Source organism: Capra hircus, chromosome 3 (assembly GCF_001704415.2).
Source record: "Capra hircus breed San Clemente chromosome 3, ASM170441v1, whole genome shotgun sequence".
NCBI lineage: Eukaryota > Metazoa > Chordata > Mammalia > Artiodactyla > Bovidae > Capra > Capra hircus.
Window position 1 is genome coordinate 14149175 of NC_030810.1, and position 15787 is coordinate 14164961.

General features: G+C 48.0%; 1 protein-coding gene across 12 annotated transcripts in view; it reads left to right on the top strand.

Annotated features, from left to right (window-relative positions):
* Positions 1 to 15787, top strand: part of LOC102169353 (microtubule-actin cross-linking factor 1) — a 340864-nt gene that overhangs the window by 271176 nt on the left and 53901 nt on the right. For 11 of the 12 annotated variants that reach the window (XM_018042111.1, XM_018042104.1, XM_013962976.2 and 8 more), the window contains 3 exons: positions 14445 to 14606; positions 14765 to 14935; positions 15575 to 15741. In XM_018042111.1, the coding sequence (XP_017897600.1) occupies positions 14445 to 14606; positions 14765 to 14935; positions 15575 to 15741 (500 nt within the window). Of the gene's footprint in view, positions 1 to 1550; positions 7019 to 14444; positions 14607 to 14764; positions 14936 to 15574; positions 15742 to 15787 lie in introns of those variants that run through there. The other variant, XM_018042141.1, reaches the window with a different exon arrangement.

Below are 15787 nucleotides of genomic sequence, written 5' to 3' on the forward strand. Positions count from 1 at the left end.
GGACTAAAGAATATTCAAGTTAGAAAAGCTGTCAAGACACAATCTAGTCTGCCCACCCTCCCTTTCAGTTTACAGATGGATAGAGAGTCTTTTGAATTTGAGTGGGCAGAAATTGATCAGCAGCCTCTTTCGAAGTGAGAAATGAAGTGTAAGACATTTTGCCAGTGAAAGGTCTTTTAGTTGCTTAATTATGATCGCAGGCTTCAGCTGACACCTCCTTTTTGCCAAAGACCTCTCTGGCTCAAGTCAGCCTAAGGCTCAGCTCAGGGTTTCACTGCCAGATCTCCATACACCAGCTATTGGCTTCACTTACAGTTTGTATAGAGGGTAGAAATAACTTTTCCATAAGTTTTACCATCTGTATTGACCACATGGTCAGTTGAGAGATTTTAATAGACTTTTTTTCCTTCATAAAATCAGAAAATGACCATCACAAAGGAGCAGCATATTACACCCCTTCTGATATGCAGCTGCCTCTGGTGGACGGGTTTCTGGGTTGCCCTTTGTACTTTCTTTGTTTAACAGTCACCAGGCGTCTAGATGGCTTTTATAAAAGCCAAAAAGCTGTGGACGGGATTGTGGGCCATTTTTCTTTAGAATTTTCCATCATGGTACTTGAAATACAGACCCCTGCTTTTCATTTGGCCCCGAGGAGCTCAGGTTTCCTTGGATGTGCCCAGCGGTGAAGGAGCCCAGGTTTTGGGGCTTGGGGCGCTGCTGCCAGCATCTCCCCCGGCCACCCCCGCCGTCAGTTCCCTTTGCCTCAGTCATCAACACCATTCAGATCTGTGGGCAAAGAAATCCCGGCTAGGGAATGAACCAAGACCTGACGGACGTGAGGAACGGGAGAGGGAAGGTGCCTGGAGTTTATCCAGTAACTTGGTACGAATTGAAGTGCCAGGTTTAAGGCTGGAGTGTTTTTGGGCCCGGCAGGGGCGCGCTAAAGGTGACATTGGAGGGACTAGGGACACCCCTTTGGCGGCAGAGCCGGAGCGAGAAATGATGCCGGCAGATGGGGCCCAGAATGGCCCTTGCCAGAACCGGCTGGCTGCGGGGCGGCGGGGGCGCCCCTTCTGGGTTAGCTCGCCCTAGGGCTAGAAGCCTGGCGGGCTGGGACGCGGCGGGGGCGACAGGGGCCGGGCCAGCGGCGGGAGGGCGGGGCTTTCCTTTGTCAGGGGATTTGCGCTGCGCGGCCGAGACTGGCGCTGGTGCTGCTCCCCGCCCCTCGCTCTCTCGGGGGGCGGGGCTCTCCCTCCGGCCCCGGGGGCGCGGTGGGCGTGGGCCCGGCAGCCGAGCGGCGGACGCCGGGCTCCCTCGCCCCTAGTCGCGCAGAAGCCCCTCCCTCGGTGCCTCGGCTTCCAATCCCCTCGGTCGCCCCCTCCCTCCGGCTCGGCAGCTCCTCGCCCCGGCTCTGCCCCGCCCTCCTCCCCGGGCTCTCCGCGTCGTGTTCCCGGGCTTCCAGGGGGGCTGCCCGGGCGGGGCGGCGCGGCGGCGCGGGGAAGGGGGAGGAGAGCCGCCCGCCAGCCGAGCACTTCCAGCGAGCGGCGGGCGAGCGGGCCGCGCGGCGCGAGGGAGGCGGGCTCGCCCCCGCCCGGCCCGAGCGGAGCCTTTTGTTCCCAGCCAGAAGTTTGCATGCCGGGACCGTGACAGCTGCGGGCGGGGAGGACGGCGGGGCCGCGGGGCCGGCGGCGGCGGCGGCGGCGGAGAATAGAGGCGGCTGCTTGACATGCAGCCCACGGCGTGGCGGCTGCGGACCGGGGACTGGCGGCGGCGGCGGGGGAGGTGGCGCCCACAGCACGCGGGACTCAGCTGCCGGAGGGACCAACTAACTTCCTGAGCGCGGGACTGGAGGCCGGCGCGTCCAGGAGCCACCTGCCAGCCTGCGGTGAGGCGACCGTGGCCCTCGGGGCGCGCGGCGCGGGGAGGCGGGCGGCAGGGAGCGAGCCTTGCCGACTGACCCTCGGCCGCCGCCGCAGCCCTCTGGCCCCTCAAAGACCCGGCGCCGGGCTCCACTCGCCTTGTTTTGCGGCCGCGGCGCTGGGCTGTTCTGGGAGCCACAACAATGCCATGATGTTTTGGAGACAGGAAGCCCCAAGCTGGCCGCGAATGAAGGACTTCCTGTGTTTAAAGTTGCAGGAATATCCGCCGACCAGCCCAGTTCAAATACAAACACCCGAGCTAGGGAGGACGAATGGCTAATTCAGACCAGCTGGACTCTCCAGAGCTGGAACTGAGGATAAAATGAAAGGAATTCTTAGGCGCTTGGGCCATACTTGAAGACCAGAGTGGCTGTGCCATTGTTATTAAAGGACGCAATCGATGTAAATCCTCTGCTTCCAATTCTGCTCGGGTGAAAAGTGAGTGGAACTAGATATTGAATAAGACTTGTCAATATCTGATGATTTTTTTTTAACTGACTGAGTTAGAGCTGTGCTCTTAAAAAAATAAAAGCCATAGAAGAAATAATTTTGTTGATTACGTTATACCACTTATCTGTCTGCAACTATGAGGCTGCCAACCTGTGAGGAAAAAACTGTTTCTCTTAGAGCTTCTCCCAGAATAGTTTCAAAGTGCAACTTCCAGGCCTTTCTGGAGGGAAGATCCGATTGGGGGGTTCACAGTTATGAACATGTAAAAGGGTTTTTAACTTACGCGGAATGCATTTTGGGGGAACCTGTGAGAAACTTTTAAAAGGTTGATGGTTCATCTTGATTGAAAAAGTATGGGTAAGCCACTCAGCAGGCCGGACTGTTTAAGGCAGAACCCCACCTGCCTGGGAAAGGGGGAGGAAGAGGATGGCTACATAGAGGATTGCTATGTTCCACAGCGATCTATATATGATACAATGAGGATAAATGAACAAATTGACCAGGGGTCAAAGCTTAATCAGACTTCAAAAAGCACCATGGAAAAGATAGAAGGAAGCACTATATCCAGCAACGGTACGTTAGGAGCAGCCGCTAATGTTTTTGAATCCAGAGCACCAGAAGGCAAAAAGTTGGACGAGAGAATAATATTTGACGCACTAAAGCTAAGCAGTGATGTGCAGAAGTCAGCACCTGTGCCACCCAGAAGGCGGCCAAATGCAGAACGTAAGGACAACGTTAACAGGAGATCTTGGAAGTCCTTCATGCCACCCAATTTCCCAGAATTCGCCGAAAGGATGGAAGCTTCTCTCAGTGAGGTTTCTGAAGCCGGTGTTTCAAATCCTTCCTTGCAAGAGAAGAAGGAGTCCAGTTCTGCATTAACAGAAAGTTCTGGTCATGTGGACCACAAGGAACTTCAGTCAGAGTCAGTAACTCTGGAACATGTGTCTAAATCCATAGGTATTCCAGAAATGCAGGATGTGAAAAACTTAGGTGGAAACAGCCAAGACTTCAGATTGCAGCAGCGCAGTGAGAGCTCTTCCCGTGAATTCCAGCCTCTAGAGTCAGAAGCTGCAGCAGCAAGTGGTAACACAGATGTAATGCAGGAACACAGATTCCCAAGTGCAACCTGGCCCAGAGCCATGAAAAGTTTGGCTAAGGGAGGCTTCAGTGAGAAGCAGCACCCCCTGGGGGACACAGCTTGCACTGTAGAATTGCCACCTCTCTCCCCTTGCCTGAGTGAAGAGCTGTTGGATTCAGAGTTGCATATTCTCATAACCCCCAGCCTCAGGGAGAAAACAGAGTCTGAGCTAAAGTTTGAGGAGGATGAGCGATGGATCATGATGGAGGCTGCGGAGGAGTGGGAGGAAGAGAAACTGTCAGAGAATGGAAAGACTTTTCTAACAGCAGATGAGGAGAAGAACAGCCTGGCAGATATCTTTGAAGAAGGAGAGCAAGCAGATACTGCGGCAGTGGTGGAGGATGGAGTTGGCTGCTCCACCGCTGTCTTGGGAGCTTTTGAGCCCCTAGCTCTTGGTCAGATCCGTTGCTCTGATGACCTGCAGCCTGCTCAGAACTGTTTGGCTTCTGTTCTCGAGGCCGCATCTTTGGATTACAACTGTGTTCTAACAGATGAGAGTGCCGTAGGAGAACTGAGAAACAGGACTGCTCTGGGGCTGGAGGGTCTTGTTTCAGATTTAGAATGCACTGTTGGTCCTGCGGACTCAGAGCAGCTCTCTGACACAGACTCGGTGCAGATGTTTCTTGAACTTGAAAAGGAGTGTTTATCTGAAGAAGGAGTGACTCCTCTAGTTGAGCTGGAGAATCAAGCCTTTTCTGAAGGGCTGGCCCCATCTCAGGATGCAGAAAATTCACTTGTAATCAGTCCTTTTTCAGGGGCTGCCTTAGAAAAGGAGCACGTAGGCCTTTTGAAGGTAAGGACGGAGGACTGCGGTCCTGGGTTGGACAGTGACTCTTTCAATGCCCTGGATTCTTCTCAGGTGCCTAATACTGTGGAATTTACTGCCTACTCTGATTCCATGAGGGACGCTTCCACTGTTAGTGAGGAGGAGGGTGAAAAAGTGCCTTTTAGCCTCGACACTGCCGGGCAATTTAACCTTAGACTCATGACTGATCTGGAGTCCCTGGGAGGATGGTCCAACTCTGATCACAGGGCTTCTCCTAAAGAAAACGTAGCGGACTCTGAGGCCAGGCTGGCCAAAGGACACAGCAGTTTGTCCCAGGTGGACAGTCATGAGGGGGAGGGGAATGCTGAGGAGCGTGTGGAGAGAGCCCCCCTCAGTTCTGCCGTTAGCCGTGAACTCACAGATGTTACCTCAGGATCTGAAGGAGAGGCGTTGCTGGACGAGTCACCTTTACCGACAGATGAGATTCATCTGGAAGGTGAGAAAGGAGCTATTAATGAAGAAAATAACCGTCTGACTTCCTTGGGAGATGTGGACCCTTGTGGATTGTTGTCCGTGGAAGGAGCTTGTGATGAAGGTGGTGAAGCTCAGGCACTGGGCTATGAAGCCAGGCTGGAGGACCAAGCCTCAGCACACCTTCCTGGTGAACTCCCAGAGCGAGTCTCCCAGAATCTCCAGAGGAAGTCCCCGAAGTCAGAGTTCCTGAGTGCGCACCTGCCGGTTGGACGACTGAGGCATAGCAGAGATGGAGTGGAGACCGTGAATGGGACCAAGCCCAAGCTGAATGTGGCCTCAGTGGAGGAAGGGGAAGCAGAAATGAGAGATCCCAATTCATTGCTAAATACCTTGCTGGAGGAACAAGTTACCAAGGCTAGTAACACGGAAGCCGTTTTGGAGGACTGGGCATCCATCCCACAGAAGCCTGACGCAGCTGCTGCAGTGCCCACTGTGGAGGATGCCCTACATGCTGGAGTGCCTGTCCCAGGGGGAACTGCGATTGCCGCTGTCACAGTGCCCTTCCCGGAGGAGCATGTCCCAGTTGTTTCCATGGCCACCATAGAGGCACATGTCCCAGCTGCTTCAGTTTTTACCCTAGAAAAGGATGGCCCAGCTGCTGCAGTAGAGAGGGCTGCTGCCCCAGCTGCTGCAGTGCCTGTTCCTGAGAGGACTGCTCCAGCTGCGGCAGTGTCCACCACAGAGGATGATACCCCGGAGGAGCCTGTCACCCCCACTGGTGCAGTGTCCACCCCAGAGGAGCCTGCTGCTCCAGCTGCGGCAGTGCCCACCACAGAGGATGATACCCCGGAGGAGCCTGTCACCCCCACTGGTGCAGTGTCCACCCCAGAGGAGCCTGCTGCCCCAGCTGCGGCAGTGCCCACCACAGAGGATGATACCCCGGAGGAGCCTGTCACCCCCACTGGTGCAGTGTCCACTCCAGAGGAGCCTGCTGCCCCAGCTGGTGCAGTGCCCACCCCAGAGGATGATACCCCGGAGGAGCCTGTCACCCCCACTGGTGCAGTGTCCACCCCAGAGGAGCCTGCAGCCCCAGCTGGTGCAGTGCCCACCCCAGAGGAGCCTGCCACCCCAGCTGGTGCAGTGTCCACCCCAGAGCAGTCTACTGCCCCAGCTGGTGCAGTACCCACCCTGGAGGAGCCTGCAGCCCCAGCTGGTGCAGTGCCCACCCCAGAGCAGTCTACTGTCCCAGCTGATGCAGTACCCACCCCAGAGCAGTCTACCGTCCCAGCTGGTGCAGTGCCCACCCCAGAGCAGTCTACTGTCCCAGCTGGTGCAGTGCCCACCCCAGAGGAGCCTGCCACCCCAGCTGGTGCAGTGCCCACCCCAGAGCAGTCTATTGTCCCAGCTGGTGCAGTACCCACCCCAGAGCAGTCTACCGTCCCAGCTGTTGCAGTGCCCACCCCAGAGGAGTCTACTGCCCCAGCTGGTGCAATGCCTTCCCCAGAGGAGCCTGCCACCCCAGCTGGTGCAATGTCCACCCCAGAGCAGTCTGCCACCCCAGTTTATGCAGTGCCCACCCCAGAGCAGTCTGCCACCCTAGCTGGTGCAGTGCCCACCCCAGAGCCATCTGCCACCCCCGCTGGTGCAGGGTCCACCCCAGAGCAATCTGCCACCCCTGCTGGTGCAGTGCCCACCCCAGAGCAATCTGCCACCCCCGCTGGTGCAGGGTCCACCCCAGAGGCACCTGCAGCCCCAGCTGGTGCAATGCCCATCCCAGAGCAGTCTGCCACCCTAGCTGGTGCAGGGTCTACCCTAGAGCAGTCTACTGCCCCAGCTGGTGCAGTGTCCACCCCAGAGGAGCCTGCTGCCCCAGCTTGTGCAGTGCCCACCCCAGAGCAGTCTGCTACCCCAGCTTGTGCAGTGTCCACCCCAGAGGAGCTTGCAGCCCCAGCTGCTGTACTGTCTGCTCCAGAGGAGTCTGATAGCCCAACTGTTAAAGTGTTCACCCCAGAGGAGCCTCCTGATGCAGCTGCTGCAGTGCCAGCTGTGGAGGAAGTGTTCCCTGTTGGTGCACCCTTCCTGGGAGATACTCCCCATGCTGATTCAGTGCCTGTCTCAGAAGGAACTCCTATTCTAGAAGAGGCTTCCCTTACTGGAATGCCGATCCAGGAGGAGCTTGATTCCCCAGCGTTTGGAGTAAAAGAGGTGACTGGCACAGTGCTGCATGGGAAAGTGCCTCTGGCTGCAATTGATGGATTAAATTCAAATGAGGTAATTGTTGCTCATTTTGTTAGGGCAGGATGTGGAGAGTAAAGTGAGATTTGCAAGTTCTGTGACTTGGTGGTGATTAGAAAGGGAACAGATAATTCTTTGGTTCTCTTATGAATGCCTGAGTTTTTCTGGCCTTTTTTGGTCTTTTTATTTGAATTTATGGGGGAAATGTGTCTTTCATCTGCTGAAAAACTGTATAAACTTTTTCTAATTGGGATATAAGCAAAGCTCAAGGAAAACAGGAATGTAAACAGTTTTGCCTTTAATTTTGGAAAAGATTATTAGCGGGAAAGGGTGATTCTGCTTTTGAAATTTACAGTAAGCATGTTCTTTCCTAAATCGAGAGGCTGCTTATTCATTGTTGATGTTTGCAGTCAGGTAGAAGCTAGAGTATATGCACTTTGGATTGAGACCTGGGATACTTTAAACCACTCTGAGACAGTTAAATTTCCTGAGGCTCCAGTTGCCTCATTTGTTAAGGCAGAAGAACCCTGTGAGGGTTGTGAGGATAAAATGAGATCATCCATTCAAAGCATCAAACACAGATTTGAGTCATTGTCAATATGCTTCCCCTTTCGCTTTCAAATAGATAATGTTGGTTGACTGAAAGAATTCACCAGAGCAGGTTGGGTGAAAGCCATATATGGATGTGTGAATAGCAGTTTTTAAATACAAATGTGTATTTTTAAAGCCTGAAAAAGGCATGGTAATGATTATGAAGAAGGTATTTTAGTAATCTTGTCAGTCTTTGTGTTCGGAAACAAGTCACTTTTCTTTCCCTGGACCTCTTGTTTCTTAATCTGTGAAATTAGGAAATTGGGCTAATGTCCTCCTAGATCTCATAGCTCCAAGATTTTGAAATCCTCACGTTAAAGAACATAATGTGTTGTGAACCCTATTCCCAAGATTCCTATCCTTTAGCGTTTCGTAATCAAAGGATTTCAAGAGTGGGAGCTCTCTGCACTTTACTGTCCTGGTGTCATTGGTCACTGATAAGGACGGAAGGGAAGGAAAGTTATGACCAACCTAGATAGCATATTGAAAAGCAGAGATATTACTTTGCCAACAAAGGTCCGTCTAGTCAAGGCTATGGTTTTTCCGGTGGTTATGTATGGATGTGAGAGTTGGACTGTGAAGAAAGCTGAGCGCCAAAGAATTGATGCTTTTGAACTATGGTGCTGGAGAAGACTCTTGCGAGTCCCTTGGACTACAAGGAGATCCAACCAGTCCATCTTAAAGGAGACCATCCTTGGTGTTCATTGGAAGGACTGATGTTGAGGCTGAAACTCCAATACTTTGGCCACCTCATGCGAAGAGTTGACTCATTGGAAAAGACTGATGCTGGGAGGGATTGGGGGCAGGATGAAAAGGAGATAACAGAGGATGAGTTGGCTGGATGGCATCACCGACTCAATGGACATGAGTTTGAGTGAACTCTGGGAGTTGGTGATGGACAGGAGGCCTGGCGGGCTGCAATTCATGGGGTCACAAGGAGTCAGACAAGACTGAGTGACTGAACTGAACTGAAGGAGGGAAGGAGTTAGAAGTTTAATCAAATATAGTCAGTGGTACCTGAGTGCCAAGGTGGTTTTACTTTTGTACCATCTCCAGGACCCAAAACAGCGCCTTCCCTGTAGTAGGCATTCCTGTTGACCAAGTGGATGAATGTTAATCTCCTGACTATCCATAGATGCTGCGAGAAAGTTGGGTTCACCTCAATTGCAGAACCTTTCAAGGCAGCCTTAGTCAGCTAGGACCAATTAAACATGCAGCTGCCAGCAAGGAAAGATCATTTTGATTGCAGGCTAGAAGCCGTCTACTTTGCCACAGGTTTTCCGCTTAGCTGTGTGGCGGTGGTGTCACCTGGACTTCACAGTTATTTTGTAATGGAGCACCCCATCAAGTTAGAGTGCATCACCTTTCAGATTGATGGATTTGATCCACTTTTCTCAGTTTTACTGAATTTGGGATTGACACCAAGATCCCAGCATCCTATGCAAAGTCACCAGCATACTTGATTACACAGACTATTTCTAGTATAAAGCCTGCAGCAATAGTCGATTTCATTATAAAGAACCAGTCAAATCTACATAAAGGAAAAATATTCAGAGAAACTCTTAAGTCAGTCTCTGGGATCTCTGGTAGTCTGGCAGCTACATGAGGTAGTCATTTTATGAAATATTGGCTGATATAAATGACAGGAGAAACAAATAATAGCCCAGCTGCAAAATCTGTGATTTAGAATGAGTTGCTTTAGATCCTCTTTGTGTGTATGTATAATGTTCACATGTGTACATGGTTAAAATAGATATAACCATTCTAATCGCAATCACCAGGTTTGGTAGAAGAAAGAAAAGCCAGAACTTGTTTGCTATTTCCATAGTGGGATCCTACGTTCTCTAAGAGCAATCTGTGGTTTTTTTATGCCTTCTTCTCATGTGTAGACTTCCTTAGACTTATTTCCAGTCACTGGTTCAATGAAGAAAACAACCATTTGTATAAAATAGTGGTCCTATAAAATTAAGAATTTGCCAAGGAAGTTTTTAAGCAAAAATTGGGGAGCCTCACAATCTTGGTTCAACACTTGAATCCTCAGCCAATCAACAGAACTTTTATGGATTTATTTGCTTTCTCTTACACTGTTTCTCTACAAGGATTCATTCATTTACTGGATAACTACTGATCGTATACGCAGTACTCTGTGTTGGGTACTGGAGCTTCTGCAGTAAATGGAGTTGGCATGGTCCCTGTTCTTGTGGAACTTCAGTGTAGCAGGGGAGGCAGCATGCGTGTTAAGTTGCTACGGTCCTGTCTGACTCTGCAACCCTGTGGACTGTAGCCCATTGGGCTCCTCTGTCAATGGGATTCTCCAGGCAAGAATACTAGAGTGGGTTGCTGTGCCCTCCTCCAAGGAATCTTCCAGACTCAGGGATCAAACCAGCATCTCCTTCATTGCAGGCAGATTCTCTGCCATTGAGCCACTGGAGAAGCCCAGGGGAGGCAGAAATTAAGCAAAAATGATACAAATATATGGTTATGCTGCTGCTGCTGCTAAGTCACCTCAGTCATGTCCAACTCTGTGCAACCCCATAGACAGCAGCCCACCAGGCTCCGCCATCCCTGGGATTCTCCAGGCAAGAACATTAGAGTGGATTGCCATTTCCTTCTCCAGTGTATGAAGGTGAAAAGTGAAAGTGAAGTTGCTCAGTCGTGTCCGACTCTTTGCAACCCCATGGACTGCAGCCCACCAGGCTCCTCCGTCCATGGGATTTTCCAGGCAAGAGTACTGGAGTGGGGTGCCATTGCCTTCTCCATATATGGTTATAAATAGTGGCAAATGCTTTGAATAAAAAATAATAAAAGTTATGATAAAAAACATTAGGGGTATTTAATTTCAGTTGTAGTGTCAAGGAAACAGTTTTAAAACTATAACCTGAAGGATAAATAGAAGTTACTTAGTCAAAGAGCATTCTGGACAAAGGAAATGGAAACTGGAAAGAGCTTGCCATGTTAAAAACAAAAGAGAGCCAAGTGACCAGACCACAGTAAACAGGGTTTCCAGAAGAGTGTCTTGCAGTGAACCTGGAAAGGTAGAAAGAGGCCAGATGATGCAGGGGCTGAGAAAGAAATCCTCAAGGATCTCTACCTTAAAAGCCATAGGCAAGTATTGAAAGATTGAAGTAGGGGAGTGAAATTATTAAAGGATGACTCAGCTTAAAGATAGAGAAAGCTGGTTCACATTGACAAAAAATATTTTTAACATTATTTGGGTTTATAAATCTCAGATTTCTTTTGTCTTATATTTTGATAGTTTATATTATATTTGACATGGAATTCAGAAAACACAGAATGGTTTGCAACTTTAAAAAATCACACTGGCTACTATGTTTAGGATGGATTGTAGGGGATCAAGGACAAAGTAGAGAGGCCTGCCCAGTTACAATTGTCTGGGTGGCTTGGATGGAGAGTCAGTGGATTTGCAGACAGTTGGATGGATCTGAGACACAGTTTAGGGGCAGAATCAGTAAGACCTGATAATGGTTTTCATGTTGGGGGGTAGTGAGGGGAAGTTATCAAGGATGGCATTGAGTGGATGGGTGGATGGATGTTGGAGGGTGGAAGAAACAAAAAGTACCCATTGAACTGAGAAGGCATTTTGAGACCAAAAAAGAAGGCAGGCAGCTCCATATAATCAATGGATCCGTTTATTATGGAGTAACTTACTCTCAGGCTTCCCTGGTGTCTCGGCAGTTAAGAATCCGCCTGCCGAAGCAGGAGATGGGGGTCAGGAAGATCCCCTCAAGAAGGAAATGACTGCCCACTCCAGTATTCTTGCCTGGAAAATCCCATAGACAGAGTAGCCTGGTGGGCTACAGTGCATGGGGTCACGAAAGGGTCAGACACAACTGAGCAACCAAACAACAACTTACTCTCAGGGTAGCATTAGGCAACTACAACCCAGATGCTTTCGCAGCTGCACTCTGCACCGTCATGGGGCCAACCGGGACAGTTCTGCAGTTAACCTAGAGGGTGGGGATTGGTGCTTGGGAAAAGGACTTGTATTCCTAAGGCAAGATTTATGAATGGGTTCTGCTCTATGGGACTAGGAATATACATCAGCAAAGGTTTTCATTGTTTGGGGACTAGCAGAGCATAGGGGCTACATGGTCCTGATGATTATTAAACAGTATCTATTATCTACAAAGCCCTTGACAACGGAGAAGTGATTTACTGTACCGTACAGTCCTCGGTGGGGTCAGCAGAAGGACAGGAGAAACTCTAAGGGTGTGAGCTAGGCTCCCAGTGTCAGCTAGGCTCACAGTGAGGCCAGTAGGGAATTGCTCAGGGAAGAGCAGCGTTGGGGGAGAGGAAGTTAGCAGGTTTACTGTTCAACTTTGGAATGGTGTGTGGCAATATTAAGGAAAATAGGTGGATATTTAGATTTGAAATTCAATATATATATATAATTTTTAGAGTAATAAGCATTTATTATGGTAAGGAATGCCATAGGAATGGGTAGAATTGCCTTTAGGGGAGTGTAGATTGAGAAAAGGCCTCAGGACTGGCGTCCTACCCTTATCTCTGCCCCTCTAAGACTAACATTTGGAGATCTAGAAGAGAAAGAGGAAGTGCACGAAGGATATCAAAAAAGGATCAGTCAGGATGAACGCTGGGAGAATGTGGTATTACTATAGATAAAAGTGTTTTAAGAAGTTCTTTGGGAAATTTTCTGTTTTATGTCCCTGTTGTATCTTACAGCCATGCAATAATTTTTACTAGTGTTCTGCTCTGGGAAATGTCTGCCAGCACTGGTCAGTTAGTAACACGGCACAGTCCATGTGCCATGAAATACTAAGGAGTAGGAATTTTAATATATATAAAAGCACAAGTTTTGCAAAACAGCTTTATTTAGGAATTAAGAGAAAGGAGCTTTTTCAGATTTATTTTCTTTAACATTCTATTCACTTGTGTTTACTATAAATATTTAAAGAGTACTAGTATGTAGAGGCATTTTCATATATTTTTAAACTTCTGGGGGAAAAAAAAAAAAAGACAAATACCCATTCCCTGTCAATCCATAGAGTGGACATGGGAACTGAAGAAATCTCAAATACATTATGTGAAATGTTCACGAGCAAAGTAAATCCAAATTTTAAGAAAAGAATTGGCTCTGTTATATGGAAGAGATTATCAAGCTACTTAAATTATGTTTTTACTTTTCTGTATGATTTACACTGATACCAGTAGAGTTTCTTGCCAAGATGGAGGTATTCGCTGTTGCCCAGTACATGAGACCCTTAGCCACCCATGGCCTTTGACCCCATGAAATGAGGCTAGTGGGGTGGAGGAACTGAATTTCTAGTTAACTAGCCACATGTAACTGTTGGCTGCCATATTGGACGACTCAGGAAAAATTACATATCAGTCACAGCATGAGACAGGACTTGATTGCTGGGTAAATGGGGGCTCTTCCGTGTGGACTGGACACCTTCCGTCTGTACTTCAGGCATTTCTGCTCCCTTCACCTTTCCCGCCCCTCCCACAGCCATGTTGTTTTTTCCCCTCTGCTCTGATTGTTCTTCAGTGAAAGCACGTTTAATACCAAGTGGAATCATAGCACTTGCTTTCTCCAGGAACCGTGTTATTGGAGTAACAGTCATTTTTAGCTGAACTGCTGTGTAGAGTTGCCTAACAATATGGTGTAATCAAATTGTAGTCTAAAACGAAGCCCACTGGCAATTACCTTTATAACCTTCCTTTCTCAGTGTCCCCTGGGGCCTTTCCTCCTTGTGACTCACTTGTTCAGCCACAGACCATTCTTTCTAGAATCAGTTTCCTAATCCTAGTGTGATCTGTGGTCTCACATAGGCCAAAATTAGTCTTACCCAAACTTATAATTTTCTTTTGCATTTATTTTTGTCCTCTTGGATTCTTCAGCTTTCATTGATTCCCCTGTCTCCCTGAGCTTGAAGGAACTTTATGTGGAAGAAAAAGGAATGGAAATAAATCTAGACTAGTGGAATGTGGCTGATTTTATCCTCTGACAATTGAGAGAAATCTGATCTTAGGGACAAATATTTATTTCATTTTTTTCCTTAATACCATTGGAATGGCAGAAGTACTGTTCTCTTTGTTTCCTTTTATAAATTTCTAAGTAATAATGGACCTTGACTGCACTAGAAAGAAACACTCACATTGCTTGTTACACTTGTTTACAGTTATAAAATTCCATTGTTTCATGGTAAACATGGATATATAGTATCGCTGTTTTTGAAATATTTTATGTATATCTGAGTCTTGCTTAAAATATGTCTGAAGTTGTTAAGGACATCTCCCTATAATACTGGCCCACTTCTCTTTGTAATCAGAGGAATACTACTTCAAGATTATTGGCTGTTGGTGGTCTGTGGCCTTGGAACAGAATGGAATTAAATGGCCACAGGGGTATTAAGCTATGGGGTTGGGATTCTTCACACCATTAATGTGTTTTGGTTAATTATTAGTCCTAGTCAGAGAAGAGCATTGCATGTATCATGGTTGGTTAAAGCTATCCCCCAAGGTATTTTTAATCTTAAGTACTAGTCATTTGATATCACCCTTCCCATTTAGGATTGATAATGCATCACACTTTCATGGTATCTTGAGGCTGATGCTTCTTTATTCTCCAGAGCTTTTTGCATTAAAAAATTAACAACAGAAACAAACTATGAGTCATGGTTTAAATGCCTAAGTAGTGCCATAACTCTCTGTAATTGCTTGTCCATAGGAGAATGTTTTGAAATGTGAAACCACATTCTTATTTGATACTTCTTGTACAAGTGGCTTGTTTCGTCTTGTTACCCGCTAGCCCTCCTTTGTTAAAGCATGCCTCCCCCAAGAATAACCAGTCACTGTCATGCCTATAGATTAAATCATCTTTATCTAGATGTTTCAGAAAGAACAGGTGGATCCTCTTCAGATGAAACTGCAACAGGTGAATGGGCTTGGCCAGGGCTTGATTCAGAGTGCCGGAAAAAACTGCGATGTGCAGGGTTTGGAACATGACATGGAAGAAATCAACGCTCGGTGGAACACACTAAATAAAAAGGTGAGTGAATGGAGGGCATAGAAAAAAGATATGGCAATTTCAAGTTTCCATGGCACCTGAATGCAAATAAAACTTTAGTAGTTCCAACCTGGAGTTAGGAAAAGGGATGAGAAGTCATTTCAGAACTCTCCCCTTTCTCCTCTGTGTCTGTGAAACAGGTTGCACAAAGAATCGCACAACTGCAAGAGGCTTTGTTGCATTGTGGGAAGTTCCAAGATGCCTTGGAGCCATTGCTCAGCTGGTTGGCAGACACTGAGGAGCTCATAGCCAATCAGAAGCCTCCATCTGCTGAGTATAAAGTGGTGAAAGCCCAGATCCAAGAACAGAAGGTAAGGGAGAATGTTGGGGCAGTGAACGGTAACAGCCGAAGGGAATGACAGACGACACAGTTTGCTTATAGTTTCAGGAGCACAGTTAGGAGTTTAGTGGAATCCTAACCTACCTTGTGTGATCCAGAAAAGAAAGATGGAAATTGATTTTCGTCACCTTTGTAATCTCCTAGTTTACCGTGCCGTATGTTGAACTGAGAAGTTTTGCTGGTTCACTTATCCTGTTTCAGTGTTTGTCACCACTTTATCTTAAGAGATTTTGAGTGTTTTTAGGGTCGGCAGTATTCTAAATAATGTTGTATATCATGTATAAGGTTCTCGCTGGTTCCCTGCCCCCTTGGTTTAATTTCCACTTCAGTGCCTTTTTCTTTTGGTTCAAATTAAATTCCTTTTCAGTCACATAATGACAGTCACTGCTCCATTTAAAAACCTGAGTGTAGGAAAAGTTTATATGAGTGGTAGGAATTATATCTCATGTTTTTGCCTCAAGTTGAGGAAAAAAAAAAAAACACTTCCCTGTTCAATTAAACTTAGGGCTCGGTGAGGTGAGGTTTTTGGCTTTTGTATGTTTTCCTTGTTTCGGATTTTAAAAGTGACCCCATGTTATCATTTTTCATTCTCTTTAAACATGTACATCAGTTGCTCCAGAGGCTACTAGATGATCGAAAGGCCACAGTAGACATGCTTCAAGCAGAAGGAGGCAGAATAGCACAGTCAGCTGAGCTGGCTGATAGAGAGAAGATCACTGGACAGCTGGAGAGTCTTGAAAGTAGATGGACTGGACTACTCAGCAAGGCAACAGCCAGGTAAAGCCAAGGGGCTTTTGAGAGAGAAGTCAGAGACGGGTTTTGA